Here is an 18,934-nt window from a genome sequence, read left to right as displayed (position 1 = left end):
TTCCAGGAAGGGATGACAGAATACCATGATTTCTTTCTTGTTCAATCTAATAGGCAGACGATAGGACACCTTTACATATGTAATTGTGCACTAGCACCAAATATGTACACGCATTTAGAAGAGCCAAAGCACAGTGTACATATACTCTTCATTAACTCTTAACTTTGAATTGGCTGACAATAATGGTGATGGACAAATATTTTTGTCCAGTTAAGTCTAACAGTCTATCCCCTACATTGCACTTGCAACAAAGGTTAGTATGTGTGTTTGCAGACCCCCAGTATTTTACAGAAATTTACATTAGAAACTAAAAAGAATAGCTATATTAGACTTTTGTGGTTAAAGACGACTGGTAATGCTAAACTTCATAAGCCATTTTTCTGAACCTCATGATGAAAAAATCCTCAAAAGTTCAGATTTATTAAGCAGAAAGGGAAAAGCCAAGTGGCTAAATAATCTTGACCTAAATATGTTTTATCAAGTGACCCAATAATTTTTTTCAATCTGCAGTATGTGATGTGCTATCACCAGACATGAGACTAAGCCCAGTTTTTGGTTTGTTTGACATCTGTATCAGGCTCTGAGGGGAAAAATGTAGCAAGCCAAAAACGCAGATTCCACCACAAGGCTCTATTGTGTTCCCGGCTTTAAACTAAATTTGCTCTTCCTCTTCTAGTGTAAACGCTGATGGAGGGTGATGGTAATTTTGCCTGTCCTCCAAAGGGGTGAATCCCTCCTGCAATACAAGTAGTACTCAAAGTGGTCTGAAAAAAGTGGATGGTCTATAATATTCTACAAAAATGAAAGCAACATAATATCTGCCTGTCTCCCATCAATTGCACCCCCTCCAGTCTCCACATCAGTTTTGCCACACCCAGCCTGAACCTCTGCTCTCCCTGCAGCTCCTTCACCCACATCTCTACCAGGGCTGGTGTAGAGGCTGCAGCAGGGTCCTCTCTCCCCATTCCTAGGCCAGGTGTTTCAATGAGAGAGAGGGGAGGAAAGAGAAGCAGAGGAACAGTCCCATTGCTCAGAGGAGATGGGGGAATAGGAATGGTAGGATTTTTCTTCTCCCCCATCCCCTCCTGTGGGAATGATTTTGCCTCCGGGGGGGGGGGGGGAGGAAACTTTGCTGGTTCTTGCAGAAGCTCTGACTGACTACTTACACCCCAGAAGGCAGAAAGTGGGAAGCCGCCAATCACAAGGGGTTTCCCCCCTCGCCCTGGACAGGGATAAAACGTGCACCTCTCAACAACACAGCTCAAGTTGTTGAAAATTTTATTTGCTGGGTCTTATGACCCCTTTTGATCACACTCACTTTAAGCACTTGATACAAAGTGGGGTAAATTTATTCTTCACTTTGCCAGCACTAAAAAATCTGATTTTCTGCTTTGTAAAGTATTCTCTGAAAGAAGATATGAGTGTGCTCCTTTGGGCTTGACAGTCTGCCCAGAGGGCAAACAAACAGCAGTCATGTCAAGCTGTGAGGGAACTTTTCCAAACACATTCAGGACACATCTTGAAGCGACACACCAGAAGTGAAAATTCAAGGACAAAACCAAAAATAATCAGTGACCCAAAATGAAAGTTACTGTTGCACTTAAAAATGTGCACCTTATTTCTGAACTTGTCCAATTTCCATTTCCATTTCCAATCACTGGCTCTCATTATGCCTTTTCTGCTAAAGAGTTGCCTACTATCAGACAAGTCATTTCTTAACTTTCTCTTCAATAAACTAAATAGCTTGAGCTTCTCATTATAAGGCATGTTTTCCAGATCTCTAATCATTCTTGTAGCTCTTTTCTGAACCCATTCCAAATTTTCAGCATACTTATTGAAGAATGGACACAGTATTCCAGTAAAAAGAAAAGGAGTACTTGTGGCACCTTAGAGACTAACCAATTTATTTGAGCATGAGCTTTCGTGAGCTACAGCTCACTTCATCAGATGTATACCGTGGAAACTGCAGCAGACTTTATATACACACAGAGAATATGAAACAATACCTCCTCCCACCCCACTGTCCTGCTGGTAATAGCTTATCTAAAGTGATCAACAGGTGGGCCATTTCCAGCACAAATCCAGGTTTTCTCACCCTCCACCCCCCCACACAAATTCACTCTCCTGCTGGTGCTAGCCCATCCAAAGTGACAACTCTTTACATAATCAAGTCGGGCTATTTCCTGCATAGATCCAGGTTTTCTCACATCCCCCCCACCCCCATACACACACAAACTCACTCTCCTGCTGGTAATAGCTCATCTAAACTGACCACTCTCCAAGTTTAAATCCAAGTTAAACCAGAACATCTGGGGGGGGGGGGGGGGGGAGGAAAAAACAAGAGGAAACAGGCTACCTTGCATAATGACTTAGCCACTCCCAGTCTCTATTTAAGCCTAAATTAATAGTATCCAATTTGCAAATGAATTCCAATTCAGCAGTTTCTCGCTGGAGTCTGGATTTGAAGTTTTTTTGTTTTAAGATAGCGACCTTCATGTCTGTGATTGCGTGACCAGAGAGATTGAAGTGTTCTCCGACTGGTTTATGAATGTTATAATTCTTGACATCTGATTTGTGTCCATTTATTCTTTTACGTAGAGACTGTCCAGTTTGACCAATGTACATGGCAGAGGGGCATTGCTGGCACATGATGGCATATATCACATTGGTGGATGTGCAGGTGAACGAGCCTCTGATAGTGTGATTGATGTTATTAGGCCCTGTGATGGTGTCCCCTGAATAGATATGTGGGCACAATTGGCAACGGGCTTTGTTGCAAGGATAAGTTCCTGGGTTAGTGGTTCTGTTGTGTGGTATGTGGTTGTTGGTGAGTATTTGCTTCAGGTTGCGGGGCTGTCTGTAGGCAAGGACTGGCCTGTCTCCCAAGACTTGTGAGAGTGTTGGGTCATCCTTTAGGATAGGTTGTAGATCCTTAATAATGCGTTGGAGGGGTTTTAGTTGGGAGCTGAAGGTGACCGCTAGTGGCGTTCTGTTATTTTCTTTGTTAGGCCTGTCCTGTAGTAGGTAACTTCTGGGAACTCTTCTGGCTCTATCAATCTGTTTCTTTACTTCTGCAGGTGGGTATTGTAGTTGTAAGAAAGCTTGACAGAGATCTTGTAGGTGTTTGTCTCTGTCTGAGGGGTTGGAGCAAATGCGGTTGTATCGCAGAGCTTGGCTGTAGACGATGGATCGTGTGGTGTGGTCAGGGTGAAAGCTGGAGGCATGCAGGTAGGAATAGCGGTCAGTAGGTTTCCGGTATAGGGTGGTGTTTATGTGGCCATTGTTTATTAGCACTGTAGTGTCCAGGAAGTGGATCTCTTGTGTGGACTGGACCAGGCTGAGGTTGGTAGTGGGATGGAAATTGTTGAAATCATGGTGGAATTCCTCAAGGGCTTCTTTTCCATGGGGCCAGATGATGAAGATGTCATCAATATAGCGCAAGTAGAGTAGGGGCTTTAGGGGACGAGAGCTGAGGAAGCATTGTTCTAAATCAGCCATAAAAATGTTGGCATACTGTGGGGCCATGCAGGTACCCATAGCAGTGCCGCTGATCTGAAGGTATACATTGTCCCCAAATGTGAAATAGTTATGGGTAAGGACAAAGTCACAAAGTTCAGCCACCAGGTTAGCCGTGACATTAGCGGGGATAGTGTTCTTGACGGCTTGTAATCCATCTTTGTGTGGAATGTTGGTGTAGAGGGCTTCTACATCCATAGTAGCCAGGATGGTGTTATCAGGAAGATCACCGATGGATTGAAGTTTCCTCAGGAAGTCAGTGGTGTCTCGAAGGTAGCTGGGAGTGCTGGTAGCGTAGGGCCTGAGGAGGGAGTCTACATAGCCAGACAATCCTGCTGTCAGGGTGCCAATGCCTGAGATGATGGGGCGCCCAGTCTGCTGCAGTTTCCACGGTATACATCTGATGAAGTGAGCTGTAGCTCACGAAAGCTCATGCTCAAATAAATTGGTTAGTCTCTAAGGTGCCACAAGTACTCCTTTTCTTTTTGCGAATACAGACTAACACGGCTGTTCCTCTGAAACCTGTCAGTATTCCAGTAATAGTCTCGCCAATACCATATACAGATGTATACATATACACCTCCCTTATATTCATGCGAATACTCCAACAGTTGCATTCACCCTCTTAGCTACAGCTACCAACCATTATACCTGAACAACACGTAGGTATGTGACACCAGCTGGTGAGACAGTTTGGATCGTATCTTTGAGCACTACATATTCTAAGCCAGTCATGTGCCTAAACCAGTAGTTCTCAAACAGGGAGGGTCCAGAGGCCCCTGAAGGGGGGCACAAGCAGATTTCAGGGGATAGGCCAAGCAGGGCCAGCATTACACTTGCTGAGGCCCAGGGCAGAAAGCTGAAGCCCCACCACCTAGGGCTGAAGCCCGGGCTCCAAGCCACATCACCCAGGGCAGAAGCCGAAGCCTGAGCAACTTATATTCACAGGGCCCCCTGTGGCATAGGCCCCGGGCAACTGCCCTGATTGCTACCCCCTAACACTGGCCCTGGCTTTTATATGCAGAAAAACAGTTGTTGTGGCACAGGTGGGCAGTGGAGTTTTTATAGCATGCTGGGGGAGGCGGTCAGAAAGAAAAAGGTTGAGAACTCCTGGTCTAAAGTATATATTTAGACTCTTTCTATTACATCTCTTTAGAGAAAAAACAATTATCATCACAATTTAAAAATTTGAAGTTATGCATGTTGTTAGCCAGGCATGTTATAAGCCATCATGCTGTAGGGAAAGGCTGACCCTCTGTGGCTGTTTAGATTAATCACCATGAAAATCCCCTTGAGATTTTTTCAGAACATTTGTCCCAGGAAGATCTTTTCTCTAAGCAAAAATTAATAATACAAGAGAATCACTTATTACACTGGTGTGGGGGGAAGGGGTAACATAAATTTATGTTTTTGAAGGGTCTCTGTCACTATTGTATTAAAAAAGGGAGCTTAAACAAAAAGCCTAAAATGATCAAACATATGGATCAAGGAGAAAAAGTTATGTTAACCCAAAATAATTTTTAAAAATAGAGAATCCATATACATCTATTGAAACTCATCAGTGAAAAAAACAACAGCTGAAGACAAAGTAACAGAAAAAGATTTTTTTTATCAATATCTTGTAGGATTGAGATGTCTCAAAGCAGAGGAGATGCCAATAGTGGTCTCAGGGTATTGGATAGGCACTTTTATAAATTCAACTGTGGCATTAGTAACCCTTATGAAAAACATAGGACTGCTTGTATTAATCTAGGAATACTATATATTTTATAAGGTTGTCTGTTGTAAGGAATAGGTACTGGGTAGCTATAATGAGAGATGAATGCATAGGTTGTTCAGTTTAATAGCAGGCGGTTAGAAAAATGGCCAGGAAGGCCAGACAGTGGATGCAGGTAAGTCAGCTCCTGACAAATACATCAGGAGACAAGACAGGGAGGGACAGGGACATTGGACAGAGAGGGCCAGAGTTAGGGCTCTGATGTGGCACCAAGCAGTCTCTCTCTCAGATGCGTGGCTTGCTGGTTCTTGCTCACATGCTCAGGATCTAACAGATCACCATGTGTAAGGCTGGAAAGGAATTTCCCCCCAGGTCAGGTTGGCAGTGACCTTGGAGGGTTTTCACCCTCCTCTGCAGTGTGTGGGTGGGGGTCACTTGCCAGGATTATCCGAGTACCTCTTACTTAGAATCATAGGTTTGGAAGACCACAAGGGAAGACCACAACCCCCTGCCAAGATGTAGGACTTAATCATTTCCCTGCCATTGTGGAACCATGGGCACTGGTCCACCTCAGTCCCTCCTGTTCTCTGTCTATGCGATATAATAATCTAGTCTCCTGAGCACTGTTATACTTTATACTGCAGGAGGGTCTGACTAAGTTGGGCTACTTGGTTACCATTCAGGAGGTAGTAAGTGAAACAGGCTTATAACCAGCTTTGAGTGTTCAAACCCTCTCTCTGTTGCAGGGAGCTATGTTCCTACTGCTAAACTTAAGCAACACCTTGATTTGGAGAAGGCTGTCTGGTCACTTTGCATTAACGACTGGTCACATTCCCAAAGGAGAGACCTGTAGGGTCTGATCACAGTCAGCCCTGCTAAGTACTCACAGGACACTGTAGCCCAGGGATCTGGTCTAAGAGTGGGAGAATTGAGAGAATCTACTCCGAGAAAGGTGAAAGGAGGAGGCCTGGCATCTGGAGGGGTGCACTCAGAGAGAGCAGTCAGGGGTCCAGGGACAGATAGTCGGGTAACCGTGACAGTGCCTCTCTAGACCTGTGCAAATTTTTTTGGACGTATAGTTTGTTTACTAATAAATGCTGTTTTGGCCAACCTGAAACTATTCGTAAAGACGATCCAATAATTTCAACTGGGGGGAAAAAAGGGTGGGGTGGAGAATATGCAAGATCAAGATTAGTCTCTAATTATATTTACACACACACGTCATTGTATGGAAATCGTCACCTCATTTATATGCTTTCTTCCTGTTTTAAAAGAGGGCCTCCCTGCGGCTAATGACATCACCATCAGCGGCAAGCTCAGCAGGAGGAGAAAGCTATGCTTCACATAGCTGCAGCTCAAGAAGTACATGTGAGAGGTAGGGGAGCTTGAAAGGAGGAACTGTGCTCAACTGCCTTTCCAAATAGCTCTGAAGAAAAGGTGAGAAACAGCCTCAAACACTGTTCCAGTGACAGCTGGGAGCTTGGGGAAAGTACACATGGCACAACATTACGGGATATTGGATCCCAAGATAAGCATCCATGGCAGCCCATTGTGCATGACATTTGAGAGGTACAGAGCCAACAAAGGCTCTCCAACAAACTCTAAAAACAGCTGTGGAGAAGGCACCAAGGAGAACCAGGTCAGTTACGTGTCCAAAAATGGGACCGCTGAGCTCCCTTGCCCAGGCCTGAAGATCCATCTTGCCAACTCACACATATTTCCCTTCTTATGTGAGATGACAACACATGCAGTTATGTGAATCTTGGCAATTTAACTCTCCTAACAAACCCTCCCTATCTTCTCAGAGCAGTCAAGTGATAAGGACAAGCTGCTCAGCAGGCTCAATAACTGCGGTGTTTCCAGCTCTCACATTTTTAATCCCAAGTCATCATGACATTTGGCGTTTTTCTGAAAGTCACAGCTCCTTGAAAGTATTTGATTACTTGTTTGAGAATGACTCTCACCATTCTTTTTTATTTTTTAAAGTAAGTTTCTAGATCTCATGGTTGCAGAGCAAAGCTTGACACCCCAACCCAGGTGTATACTAAAGCCCCAGAAACCAAGAGACAAAAAAACCCCAAAGAATATGTTTTTTTTTTAAAAAATCTCACACGTTTAAGCCAATCTTTATGATTTTTTTGAGACCTGCCTCATTATTTTGAATACTTGGGACTGGCAATACTGTGATTGATCCATTGATACTCTCATTGCTCATCCTCCCAGACAGTTTTTGCTAGGTTGTGAGGTTTGTTTGTTTTTTAAACAGATAAAAGCTGATCTATAAATTCACTAACTCTCAGTATTATACATTGTAGTGATGCCAACTGCACTTCAAAAGCTTGCATGCATCCTCACAGCTCTAATGTTTAAAATACTATAAATATTAGAGAGGAAAGTTATCTGTTAGATCATTCAGGCCCCCTTCTGCCAGCATCGGCCTTCAGTAACTTACTGTAACCCACACACCCCCTGGGTGTGGTGCTCTGTCCCCTCTAGTGGCACCAAGACCACTTACAGAGATTAATGAGTCTGTTACAGCCTTAGCTAAGGGCTATATGACTTTTAGCTCATGCAGTAGAGGATCATTTTTTTAGCTCCAGAGTTCCCAGGTTCGATCCCAATGACCGGGGTCTGTCGGCAATACACTAGTACAAATAGCTCTGGGTGTGTGCATAAGAATCACTGTAAGGAGAACTCATTCTGAATACATACACAAAATCATCGCAACACAGTAATAAACGTGTTTTAATAAACAGTTAATTTGCTTACTAAGTGATAGTTTGATAAAGAAGAGATGGTGCTTAACATGCAAAAATAAAGCTGATCTATGGGATGAGAACCATTTATTAAAAGTAGAACTATGACAGGTTAAAAATCTCAGCATTCTCAGGCAACAAACATTTTGTGCTTACTTAAGAACCAGTTATTTATTATAACATATAAAAAGGATACACTCATAATTCTAGCCAACCTTTCGGATATGAAAATTCCCAAATACTTTTATTTCTAGCTATCTGTTACAAATAATCTTGTGTTGCTTTGGTAGAAGGCACTATATATTTTTCAGGCATAATAAGAATCCATACTTGGGGGTAGGTTAAATTGTAATAAAAGACCCCCGGTATGGCTGCAGCTGGCTCGGGTCAGTTGATTCAGGCTTGAGGGGCTCTGACTGTGGTGCTAAAAATGTCAGTGTAGATGTTCAGGCTTGGGCTGAGGCCTGGTTCTGAAACCCTGGAAGGCAGGAGGGTCCCAGAGCCCAGGCTCCATCCCAAGCCGAAACATCTATGCTGCAATTTTTAGCCCCTCAGACCAACTGATGTGAGCCTAAGGTCCGAGACTCAGTGCCTCGGGGTTTTTTATTGCAGTATAGATGTACCCTTTGATAGCTTGTCTGGATATTTGATAAAAAGAAGTTGTAGCTTTTTCCACAATTGAAATGTGGGGTTTCTTAAAGTTAAGCAATTTTAAATATGGAAAAAATTTTGTTATTCAATAAACCACTTGCTTTTTAAAAAACATTACTACTACTTAAAACCTTGGAAAAAATATAAGTATTCAGAGGATAGCTTATATGTGTGCTAAGGATAGACAAATTAATCAACTGTCTGCCCTCTGTGTTGCCCTCTTAATCTAAATGATTCCGTTTCCTTAATATAGAAATGCTGTCAACTGTTTTAAATTATCATCTTGTAAATGTGCATGAAAGTAGGTCACTGAAAATGGGCTTACACACATACAATAACAGAGACACACAGGATTAAAATATAAAAAGCAGGAGATGAAAATACTGACCTGCTTCTTTTGGTGTTTGTTTAGAAGGGCTAAAAATAAAACATAACACCTGGAGCAGTCTGCCAGAGCTGCACAGCAGTCATTGTAGGATGAAAGTTTGCTATAAAGGTACAAAAATAAAATATATATAAATTACAGCATTTTATTTCTTCTGCAAAATAAAAAAATATTAATTCTACTTTCGAGTCTCAAAGTAACCTTTTCCAACATACAGAATGAAATACTAGTACTTCTACTACAGATACAGGCAGCCAGTCACATAAGAGAATGACACTGAACTTCGATGAATATATAGTAACAACTATTGTGTATGTGTGACACAAACAATGAACAAAATTCTAGTTATTCCTGTGCCAGTACAATGAGGGACAGGAGAGGGCATGAGGAGCCTTCCTCAACACATGTGCCTAGCCCAGGCACGAATACCAACACTAATAGTATTCCTTAAGCACTAAGCAGAGGCCTTTAGTCTCAAGACAGCATGGGATGCCAGGTAGAGACAAGAACAGGACCTCATTTCATCTGCATGCGTGCTTGTGCCCAATATAATTCCATCGGTGCTATTCTTTAACCAGCAGGGATGAGGAGTACCCTCCCAACACTCTTCAAGGCATTCTCTTCCTGCATCTGACCCAATGTTATATCTCCTCAGGCTGCTATATCTCTGTACCCATCACCTTAACGATTCAAAGAGGAGCGAGGGCATACTTTGGCCTACAGTTATCACTGCTATATGGTTAACTGGCTAAGCCTTTACTTCCAGTTAATATTGTACCTGAAAATGTCTGCAGAATCAAGTAGGATTACAAGAGGTTATAATATTTATGGGCCAGACAAGTGAATAATCAAAACAGATTTGAAAACATGAATTCTATACAAAGAACCTAGCTAAATTTTATGTTACAGATTGGGAAAAGATAAACGGTAAGACTAATAATGTTAGAGGAAACAAAGAACAGCATTTAGTTCTATATTCTACGCTACTTATGCAATTTCCAGGTAGCTGGTTAATTTGGTTTTATAGCGGTTTAGTACCATCAGAGCATCCAGATAATAGGAGAGGAATCAGGGTCTGTAATTACCAAATTAAAGAAAATATCTGAAGAATTAAGATACTCTAAACAAGACAAATCTATTTCTGCATCTGTACGAGGGATGGGCAAACTATGGCCCGCGGGCCGCATCTGGCCCTCCAGCCGTTTTAATCCAGCCCTCGAGCTCATGCTGGGGAGCGAGGTCTGGGGTTTGCCCCGCTCCGACGCTTGGGTCGGGGGCTGCTCTGCGTGACTCCTGGAAGCAGCGGCATGTCCCCCCACCGGCTTCTATGCTTAGGGGCAGCCAGGGGGCTCTGCTCCGCACACTGCCCCCACCCCAAGCACTGTCCCTGCAGCTCCCATTGGCCAGGAATTGAGGCCAATAGGAGCTGCAGGGGTGGCGCCTGCGGATGGGGCAGCATGCAGCAGAGCCGCCTGGCAGTGCGTTTGTGTAGGAGCTGGAGGGGGGACATGCCGCTGCTTCTGGGAGCCACTTCAGGTAAGCACTGCCTAAAGCCTGCACCCCTTAGCCGCCACCCCCCCTGCCCCAGTCCTGATCCCCCTCACCCTTCGAACCCCTCAATCCCAGCCCGGAGAACCCTTCTGCACCCCAAACCCCTCATCCTCAGCCCCACCCCAGAGCGTGCACTCCCAGCCGGAGCCCTCGTCCCCCCACACACCTACTCCACTCCCTCTACCCCAGCCCGGAGCCCCCTCTCGCACCGTGAACTCCTCTTTTCTGGCCCCACTCCGGAGCCCACAACCCCAGACAGAGCCCTCTCCCCATCCCACACCCCAACCCCAATTTCATGAACATTCATTGCCCGCCATACAATTTCTATAGCCAGATGTGGCCCTTGGGCCAAAAAGTTTGCCCACCCCTGATCTATACTGAATCACAGATGTAATCTAGGAAATGCTCCTGTCTTCTCAGCCTTAGCAACTTGCCAGGCTACAAAGAAAACAACCTCTCCCTGGAAGAAGTAAATCTACAGAAAACATACCAAAACCCCAGAACTGACTCATCTTTGGAGACCAGATTACACAGACAGAGAAGAGCAAACTGATACAGAACTAGGGCTGAGAAGTGTTTTGTGGTTTCCCTGCCCAGGAAGCCTATGGAAACCATCCTGCACAAACCATAAAGAACCAAGCTCTGCCTGTTTTAAAGGCTGAAAAGGAAACCAGGGCAGAACTTAGAAGCAGCTGCTCTCTGTGGCATGCTCCCTTTAGGACTTGGTGCCTTTGCCAGCTAGAAAGCAGAGGCTGGATAGTTGTTGGGGATAGGAGTGAGCAATTAAACAATGGAAACATTGCTTTTCAGTAAATCTTGCAGTCAACAGCAGCACAGAGGCAAAGGCAAACTTTTAATTCAAAACTAAACCCAGAATTACTCGTACCTACATCCTTTCCACTCCCTGAAAATTCCTCAACACCTTATTATCCAGCTCCTGCAAAATTCTCATATTACTTACCCACCCCATTCAGCATTTGCAATATTGCAATCAACCCTGCCCAGATTTATGCTGGGACACAGAGAACTCTTCAATGCCTTGTCTTCACGGAGGGGCGGGAGGAGCAGGTTTGACCTAAGATACGCAACTTCAGCTACGTGAATGGCACAGCTGAAGTCAGCGTATCTTAGGTCGACTTACTTGGCTGTGACGACGGAGGCAAGTTGACCGCTGCCGCTCCCCCGTTGACTCCGCTTCCACCTCTCGTGAGCTGGAGTTCCGGAGTCGACAGGGAGCGCGCTCGGAGATTGATTTATTGCGTCTAGATGAGATGCGATAGATCGATCACTACCTGCTGATCTGGCGGGTAGTGAAGACCCACCCTGAAGGGTTCTCAATTTGAGGTAAAATCCTACTAAAGACAAGGCATTGGCTTGTGTGAAAACTATACTCTACCTGCTAACTTGTGTCAAAAATACAAACTACACTGTCTTCACTAGAATTTTACCTAGAGTTACCTAACTTGAGTTAAGAGCACATCTTCATTTCCTCGTGAAGATGAGGCCCAAAGGGCTATTCATACATACAACAAGATACTTTCTAGGGATATGTCTACGCTGCAATGTAAGCCCAGAATTAGTGGAACTTGAGTTTGGTCCCTTGGTTTGTTGACCTACGGCTAGAGTGTCTACACTCATTTGTAACCCTAGGTTAGGCATTGTTGAACCCTGGAGCCCAGCATCTACACTGCATTATGCGAGCCCAATTCCGAAGACCCATATTTCACACTTTCTAGTGCCCTCCCAAAATGTGACTGCTCTAGGCCTTTGTTCATGGTGCAATGTGGGAAAACTTGATCGTTCAACAAACTTGTCTGTCTAAAGGACAAAGAAAGTTGGCCATGGGACTGTGGGAAGCTTTTGGCAGACTCCCAGAATACAAGTTCAGTGTGGCTGTGTCTACATTGCAAAGCAACAGCACTTGAGTCCCTGGTCCCAGCTTGACTCAAATTTGGAACCTTCATCCCCATGGGGTCCTGGGGCCCTACGTCCAAGTCCTGGGTTAGCATGATTTGTGCGAAGACGGAAGGGGAGTTAGGCTTGAACCTGAGTTCAAACCCTGGACTTATTCTGCAGTGGAGACATACCCTAGAGGTGACCCACTCTGGCAGATTTCCCTAGCAAGTACCACATCTTCTTGGGGAATGGCCATTGAACTCCCTGGGTAACAATGAGATTCTTCTGGGGAAACTAACCAGAAGTCCTTCACCTGCACAAAGAAGGCCGATCTCCGACACCTAATCTCCTAGAGTGTTCTGTGATGGCTGAAGTAATAATGTCCCTGTGTCTCACATATTTTTGTGCATATGCAAATCCAATCCCTGCTGTAAGGTTTGAGCTGTAAACACCAGAAGATAACTTTTGTCCTTTTTAAAAACAAACATTAAAATAAATTACTAACAATAAAAACAATTTCTTTCTCTTTAAAGGACAGGAAATGGCATCTTAAACAATAAAATCTAAATTTGGCCCACAGAGATTAACATGACAGTGGTACAAAATATTTTTTTTAAAAGGGAAAATAAATCCATGTTTGTAAGGCCATGGGTTAAGGTTACGTTTATGTCACAGAGATCATGGAAGTCATGGAATCCGTAACTTCCAGAGACCTCCATGATACTATTGACTTCAATGGGTGCAGGACCAGAGCTCAAGAGATTGGGGGGGTTTGATGATCGAAACAGTGTTGCATACATACCTGAATATCCTGACAATATTGGTACATATATCCCTATCATTTATACGCTGCTCCAGCACCACCCAGAGCTCTGAAACTGCACCGCTACTTAGGAGCTGGCATCTTGAAAGAGGTAAGTCAACCAAGTTTCGCAAAGTAGCTGTCACCTGTAGAAAGAATATGTAATTGTCTATTATGAATTCCATGTGCTTCTGAAAATTTAATAAGTTCAGATGTCACCGAAACCATCTTGGGAATTGGTAACAATAAAGCGGTTAGGACTTCTAGAAGCATGTATGGAGTAAGCATCTCTAGTTTTGGATGTGTATGACTTGTATTTAAATTATATAGATTAAAATAAATGTTTAATAAAAGAAGATCAATATTTGTCTTGTGCCGCTCATGCAACTTTCTTCTTTTAAAGGCCAGATTATCCTTCATTGTGGGTGCAAGGGGAGCCGGGGGGAGACATGCCACTAACCCCTCCTGCATAATTTAGTAGTGCTGGTTAGTCTCAGAAGGGAGTGCATGCCACACAGTGCTGTACAGCAGTGGTCATTTATTTTTCACACTGGAGGGTTCTCAGGGGCTTTGTACAATGCTTCTCAGAGCTCCCAGCGGAGTGATGAGGCTCAGCACTCCCCCACACTTGAGTTTGTGCCCCACACAAGCATGTTCATATAAAGAACAACAGACCCCTTAATGTTTAACCCCATTTTAAGTCAGGTACTTAGCATTATTAGCTTGTGGTATTTTCTGCATTATTTAATAATCAACATTCTTAATGCCATTTTATCATGATTTTTACAATCTCTTGGCCAAATCTTGCTTGCCTAACTCACTGTACATACCAAAATAATTTCATACTCCAATAAAATGCAGTCAATTTGCATGAAATGCAGCAATCACTTAAGGAATACACACCAAGACTACATGACAGGTTATGACAGGAAGTGGGATTTTAGATAGGCAACACACAATTACTTAGACTGTAATTTAGCCTTATTGTATACGTTTTCCTTGGAAGTCCCCCTTATAAAGTAGAGAACTTGTCTACTCTGGCTTAAAAATGAGATAAGTGAGGGTATGTCTTCACTACCCGCTGGATCGGCGGGCAGCGATCGATCCCCGAGTGCTCTCTCGTCGACTCCTGTAATCCAGCGCCGCGAGAGGTGCAGGCAGAGTCGACGGGGGAGCGGCAGCAGACGACTCACTGCGGTGAAGACACCACGGTAAGTCGATCCAAGTATGTCGACTTCAGCTACGTTATTCATGTAGCTGAAGTTGCGTAACTTAGCTCAATCCCTCCCCCGCCCCCAGTGGAGACCAGGGCTGAGAAAAAAAACAGTCCAGGAGGTACTGCAACAAATAACATTCCCACTAAAAAAAGGTTTTAAAAATTTGCATGCACACACACTGATACAAATGATTTTAAGCTTGAGCCAAAGATGCCTATTTAATACATATGTAGAATACTTATGGATACTTAACATATTTATTAGACACAGAATTTATGATGATTTGTGGAAATCCACATCTGGATCTTCTGAAGACGTCCTATTTGATCAAGAGCAAATTAATATAGCCCCCCACTCAATACATAATTATATTTTGGTAGCAACTGCATGTAACAGTTTTAGCAGCAAATTAAAATGGTGAAGAGTAAATTAAAAAAAAAAACCAATCTGTTTTTAAAGAGTTAACATGTAACAGGCAGGATACAATCTGCATCCAAAAGCACAAAAGCCAAACACAGTCTGGGTCTTCAGTTTATGGAGAAGCCAAAATATTTTCAGGTGAAACAAATCTATTTTGAAGAGCTTAGCTCATAAAATACTACACATAGTTTCTAGTAATGAAAATGGGGTGAACTGGTTATTGCATATTTTAAGAATCTTTGTTGGATTCTCCTCTGAGATAAGAGTATTAAAATACTAGAGTCATACAGGCAACTATGCATAATTGTTAGTTTGAATAGAGATGTCTTGAAAATTTCAAATTCAGGTCATTAATACTAAAGCAAATACAGGAAGAAATCCTCAGATTTTCCTAATTCTAAAATGAGTTTTTAAAGTTGCATATAGGCTAAAAAGACAAAGACTATCTATTTAACATGGTTTCAGTCAGCAAATCTCTAGACACATAATACCTTCTCATTAAACGGAACTGTCTGTTCAGCAATATGAACTATACACTTTATTTTTCCATAAAGATCAACAGAAAACAGGATAAGCAGTTGTCTGAGCAGCTTCTACATACTGTATTGTTTTAAACAAACATTTTATTGTCACATCAAATCAAATGGGATTTTATGCTGCTACAAAAGAGAAAATAAAAGCTATAAACCTTCATAAAACACACAACTCTTGCACTCCACAGTGTGTACTCTTCAGTGAATCTTATTGTTGAAAGAAAAAAGAAAAGGAAAAACTTTTAATGTATACATGCTAATGCCATGTATAGAGTCAGTTTTAGAAAAGAACTAACCTCTGGGAAAACACATTTATACAGAATTTAAAAATTCTTAATAAAGCACTACATATATAGTGGTAGTACATAGCAGTATTGGTGAACAGTAATGTAATTGTGTAGAAAAGGTTTCAACTTCAACCTTGTCACAGATTTACTAGTTGAATGTGAGTTTGGGCAAGTCACTTAATGTCTCTATGTCTCAATTTCCCTATCTGTAAAATTAAGTTTAATAATACTTCCTTGCCTCCTTGGGGGACTTAATAATAAAATGAATAATAAATTATATTCATAATTATTATTATAACAAACACCTAATAGATCAAATTTGGATCAAACTTACTATTTGCATACTACCGTAAAGCCAAAATCTGCTCTCATTTACAGTGGGGTATAACAGTTATGTCTCTAAGAGAGTTGCCCTGGATTTACCCCAGTAACATAACAGAGTTTGGCACTGCCTACATATACTCGTAGCAGCCAATTCAAATGGAAAAATTATAAAAAAATGTTATTCCTCTAAAGTTATTATAGTCTTAACATTTATCCTAGATTTTGGAACAATTCTTCCACATTTCTAATGCTATTTTCCCCTCAGTGTTACTAATTCCTGGTTTTAGTTATGACCATAGAAACAATAAGATAATTGCTTTTGTTTCTGCTACTGAATGTGTGAAATTTATTCAAATAGTAGCGAGTTCAATACAAAGAACTGTATTCAGATTTTACACTGTGCTCTGGACATTTTAAGAAATACAAAAGTGCTTATCACATCTCTTGATTTGCTCCTTACAAATGTTTGGAAGTTCATCACTGTTCTTTGCTTTTATTACTCCTGTTCTTTCTCCAGATTGTGAGCAGAGATCGCTAAACATCTTATACAAATTATACATCTTATACAAGTTTCTTGGCCGAATCATCTGCCATTCTGTGGCCTCAGGTAGAGTAAGAATAGATTAGCTGGGTCAGAAGTGTGTCTTAAGTCACAGACCTCTGCTATAACCACTACATAAAGTTCCCGAAGCACAAGTAAATATTATGGTTACAGGCATTTTTAAAATTATATTTTGAGCTTCTGTCAAATGACCATTGCATAACAAAGCTAATTTCTTCAAAGACTAAAAACTTGTTTGTATGCTAAAAAGAAAAAAAAAATCCTGTAGCCTATGAAGACTATTTATATAACATCATCATTTGATGACATACTATAACACAGTCAATGCAAGAGAATCTGGCTTCATAAATTCACACATTTAAGTTACCAGCTAACAAAGTGCAGTCACGAACCACACTGATCATTGTGGGTAATTTGATGCATCTCCCTTCTATTGCCTGTAGTTCACTGTGGACTTCACCAGATTCTGTACTTCTGAAAGGATTTCTGACTGTATCTACAACTTCTGTATCTATCATTGAATACTTGGTTTTTCGCTATATCCATTGGTGCAAACACTCAATGTCATTTATTATTCTCTGGGTGTGTATCATAGAAAAACGCTTCTGTATTGTCTATGCCTGAAAACATGGAAATATTATGGACAATATTTCTCTATGATGACTGAGTAATTCATTCTAACTCAGAATCAGAAATCACATATTTTAATGCATCAAGAACAGCGATGTAAGCAAATCATGTAGGGAATGCTAATAGCAGAAAAAATTACATTTCTAAGGGTAAAAAAAAATAAAGTAGCTTTACCATTCCAAAATATTCAGAGGCTTGCTCTACCTCCCGCCTCCCAAAAAAAAAAAAAAAAACAAACAAAAAATGCCAGTTGAAGTCACTGGATGGTTCTGGGAACTGGTACATCATTCTTTACATCCTCACCTTTTGCAATTTCTCTCCGAATCTAGGCCCTCCTTTCATACCCAAAAATGGTTATCCAAGATCACACATTCTGACTCCCAGCCTCCTACCAAACTGCCTCTTAGGACGGTATAGGAATTAGGGGGAGATGGCTGGAAGATGTCCAGGTAATCTCCGTGCCAGAATTTAGCATTGAGAGGAAAGAAAATGAAGTAAGAGTGGATACAGCCATGGGTAGGAGGAAGGGCAGTGTAGATACAAGTCTAATAGGTTATACTGGTAGCAAAATGACCGTGCCTAATAGGGTACAGAATGTGAGTGAGGCCAAACAGCAAAAATTAAGAAGTTTGTACACTAATGCGAGGAGCCTAGGTAACAAAATGGAGGAACTAGAGCTACTGGTGCAGGAAGTGAAACCAGATATTATAGAGATAACAGAAACATGGTGGAATAGTAGTCATGACTGGGCTACAGGTATTGAAGGGTATGTGCTGTTTAGGAAAGACCGAAATAAAGGTAAAGGTGGTGGAGTAGCACTGTATATCAATGATGAGATAGAATGTAAAGAAATAAGAAGCGATTAAATGGATATGACTGAGTCCATCTGGGCAAAAAGTAAATTGGGGAAGAAAACTATTAGAGCCTCCCCTGGGATAGTGCTTGGGGTGTGCTATAGACCGCCGGGATCTGATATGGATAGACCCCTTTTTAATGTTTTTAATAAAGTAAATACTAATGGAAACTGTGTGATCATGGGAGACTTTAACTTCCCAGATATAGACTGGAGGACGAGTGCTAGTAATAATAATAGGGCTCAGATTTTCCTAGATGCGATAGCTGATGGATTCCTTCAGCAAGTAGTTGCTGAACCGACTAGACTGGATGCCATTTTAGATTTGGTTTTGGTGAGTAGTGAGGACCTCATAGAAGAAATGGTTGTAGGGGATAATCTTGGCTCAAGTGATCATGAGCTAATTCAGTTCAAACTGAAAGGAAGGATTAATAAAAATAAATCTGCAGCTAGGGTTTTTGATTTCAAAAGGGCTGACTTTCAAAAATTAAGGAAATTAGTTAGGGAAGTGGATTGGACTGAAGAATTTATGGATCTAAAGGTAGAGGAGGCCTGGGATTATTTTAAATCAAAGCTGCAGAAGCTATCGGAAGCCTGCATCCCAAGTAAGGAGAAAAAAATCATAGGCAGGAGTTGTAGACCAAGCTGGATGAGCAAGCATCTCAGAGAGGTGATTAAGAAAAAGCAGAAAGCATATAAGGAGTTGTCATAAATATAAAGGGAAGGGTAAACCCCTTTAAAATCCCTCCTGGCCAGAGGAAAACTCCTCTCACCTGTAAAGGGTTAAGAAGCTAAAGGTAACCTCGCTGGCACCTGACCAAAATGACCAACGAG

General features: G+C 42.0%; 1 protein-coding gene across 4 annotated transcripts in view; it reads right to left on the bottom strand.

Annotated features, from left to right (window-relative positions):
* ARMC2 (armadillo repeat containing 2) overlaps positions 1 to 18,934 on the bottom strand; it is a 135,639-nt gene that overhangs the window by 31,897 nt on the left and 84,808 nt on the right. For all 4 annotated transcript variants that reach the window (XM_048844852.2, XM_048844853.2, XM_048844854.2 and 1 more), the window contains 2 exons: positions 13,275 to 13,420; positions 9,029 to 9,128 (listed from right to left, as the gene is read on the bottom strand). In XM_048844852.2, the coding sequence (XP_048700809.2) occupies positions 9,029 to 9,128; positions 13,275 to 13,420 (246 nt within the window). The remainder of the gene's footprint in view (positions 1 to 9,028; positions 9,129 to 13,274; positions 13,421 to 18,934) is intronic.

The sequence above is a fragment of the Caretta caretta genome, chromosome 3 (genome assembly GCF_965140235.1).
Source record: "Caretta caretta isolate rCarCar2 chromosome 3, rCarCar1.hap1, whole genome shotgun sequence".
NCBI lineage: Eukaryota > Metazoa > Chordata > Testudines > Cheloniidae > Caretta > Caretta caretta.
This window is presented reverse-complemented; position numbering and strand designations above follow the sequence as displayed.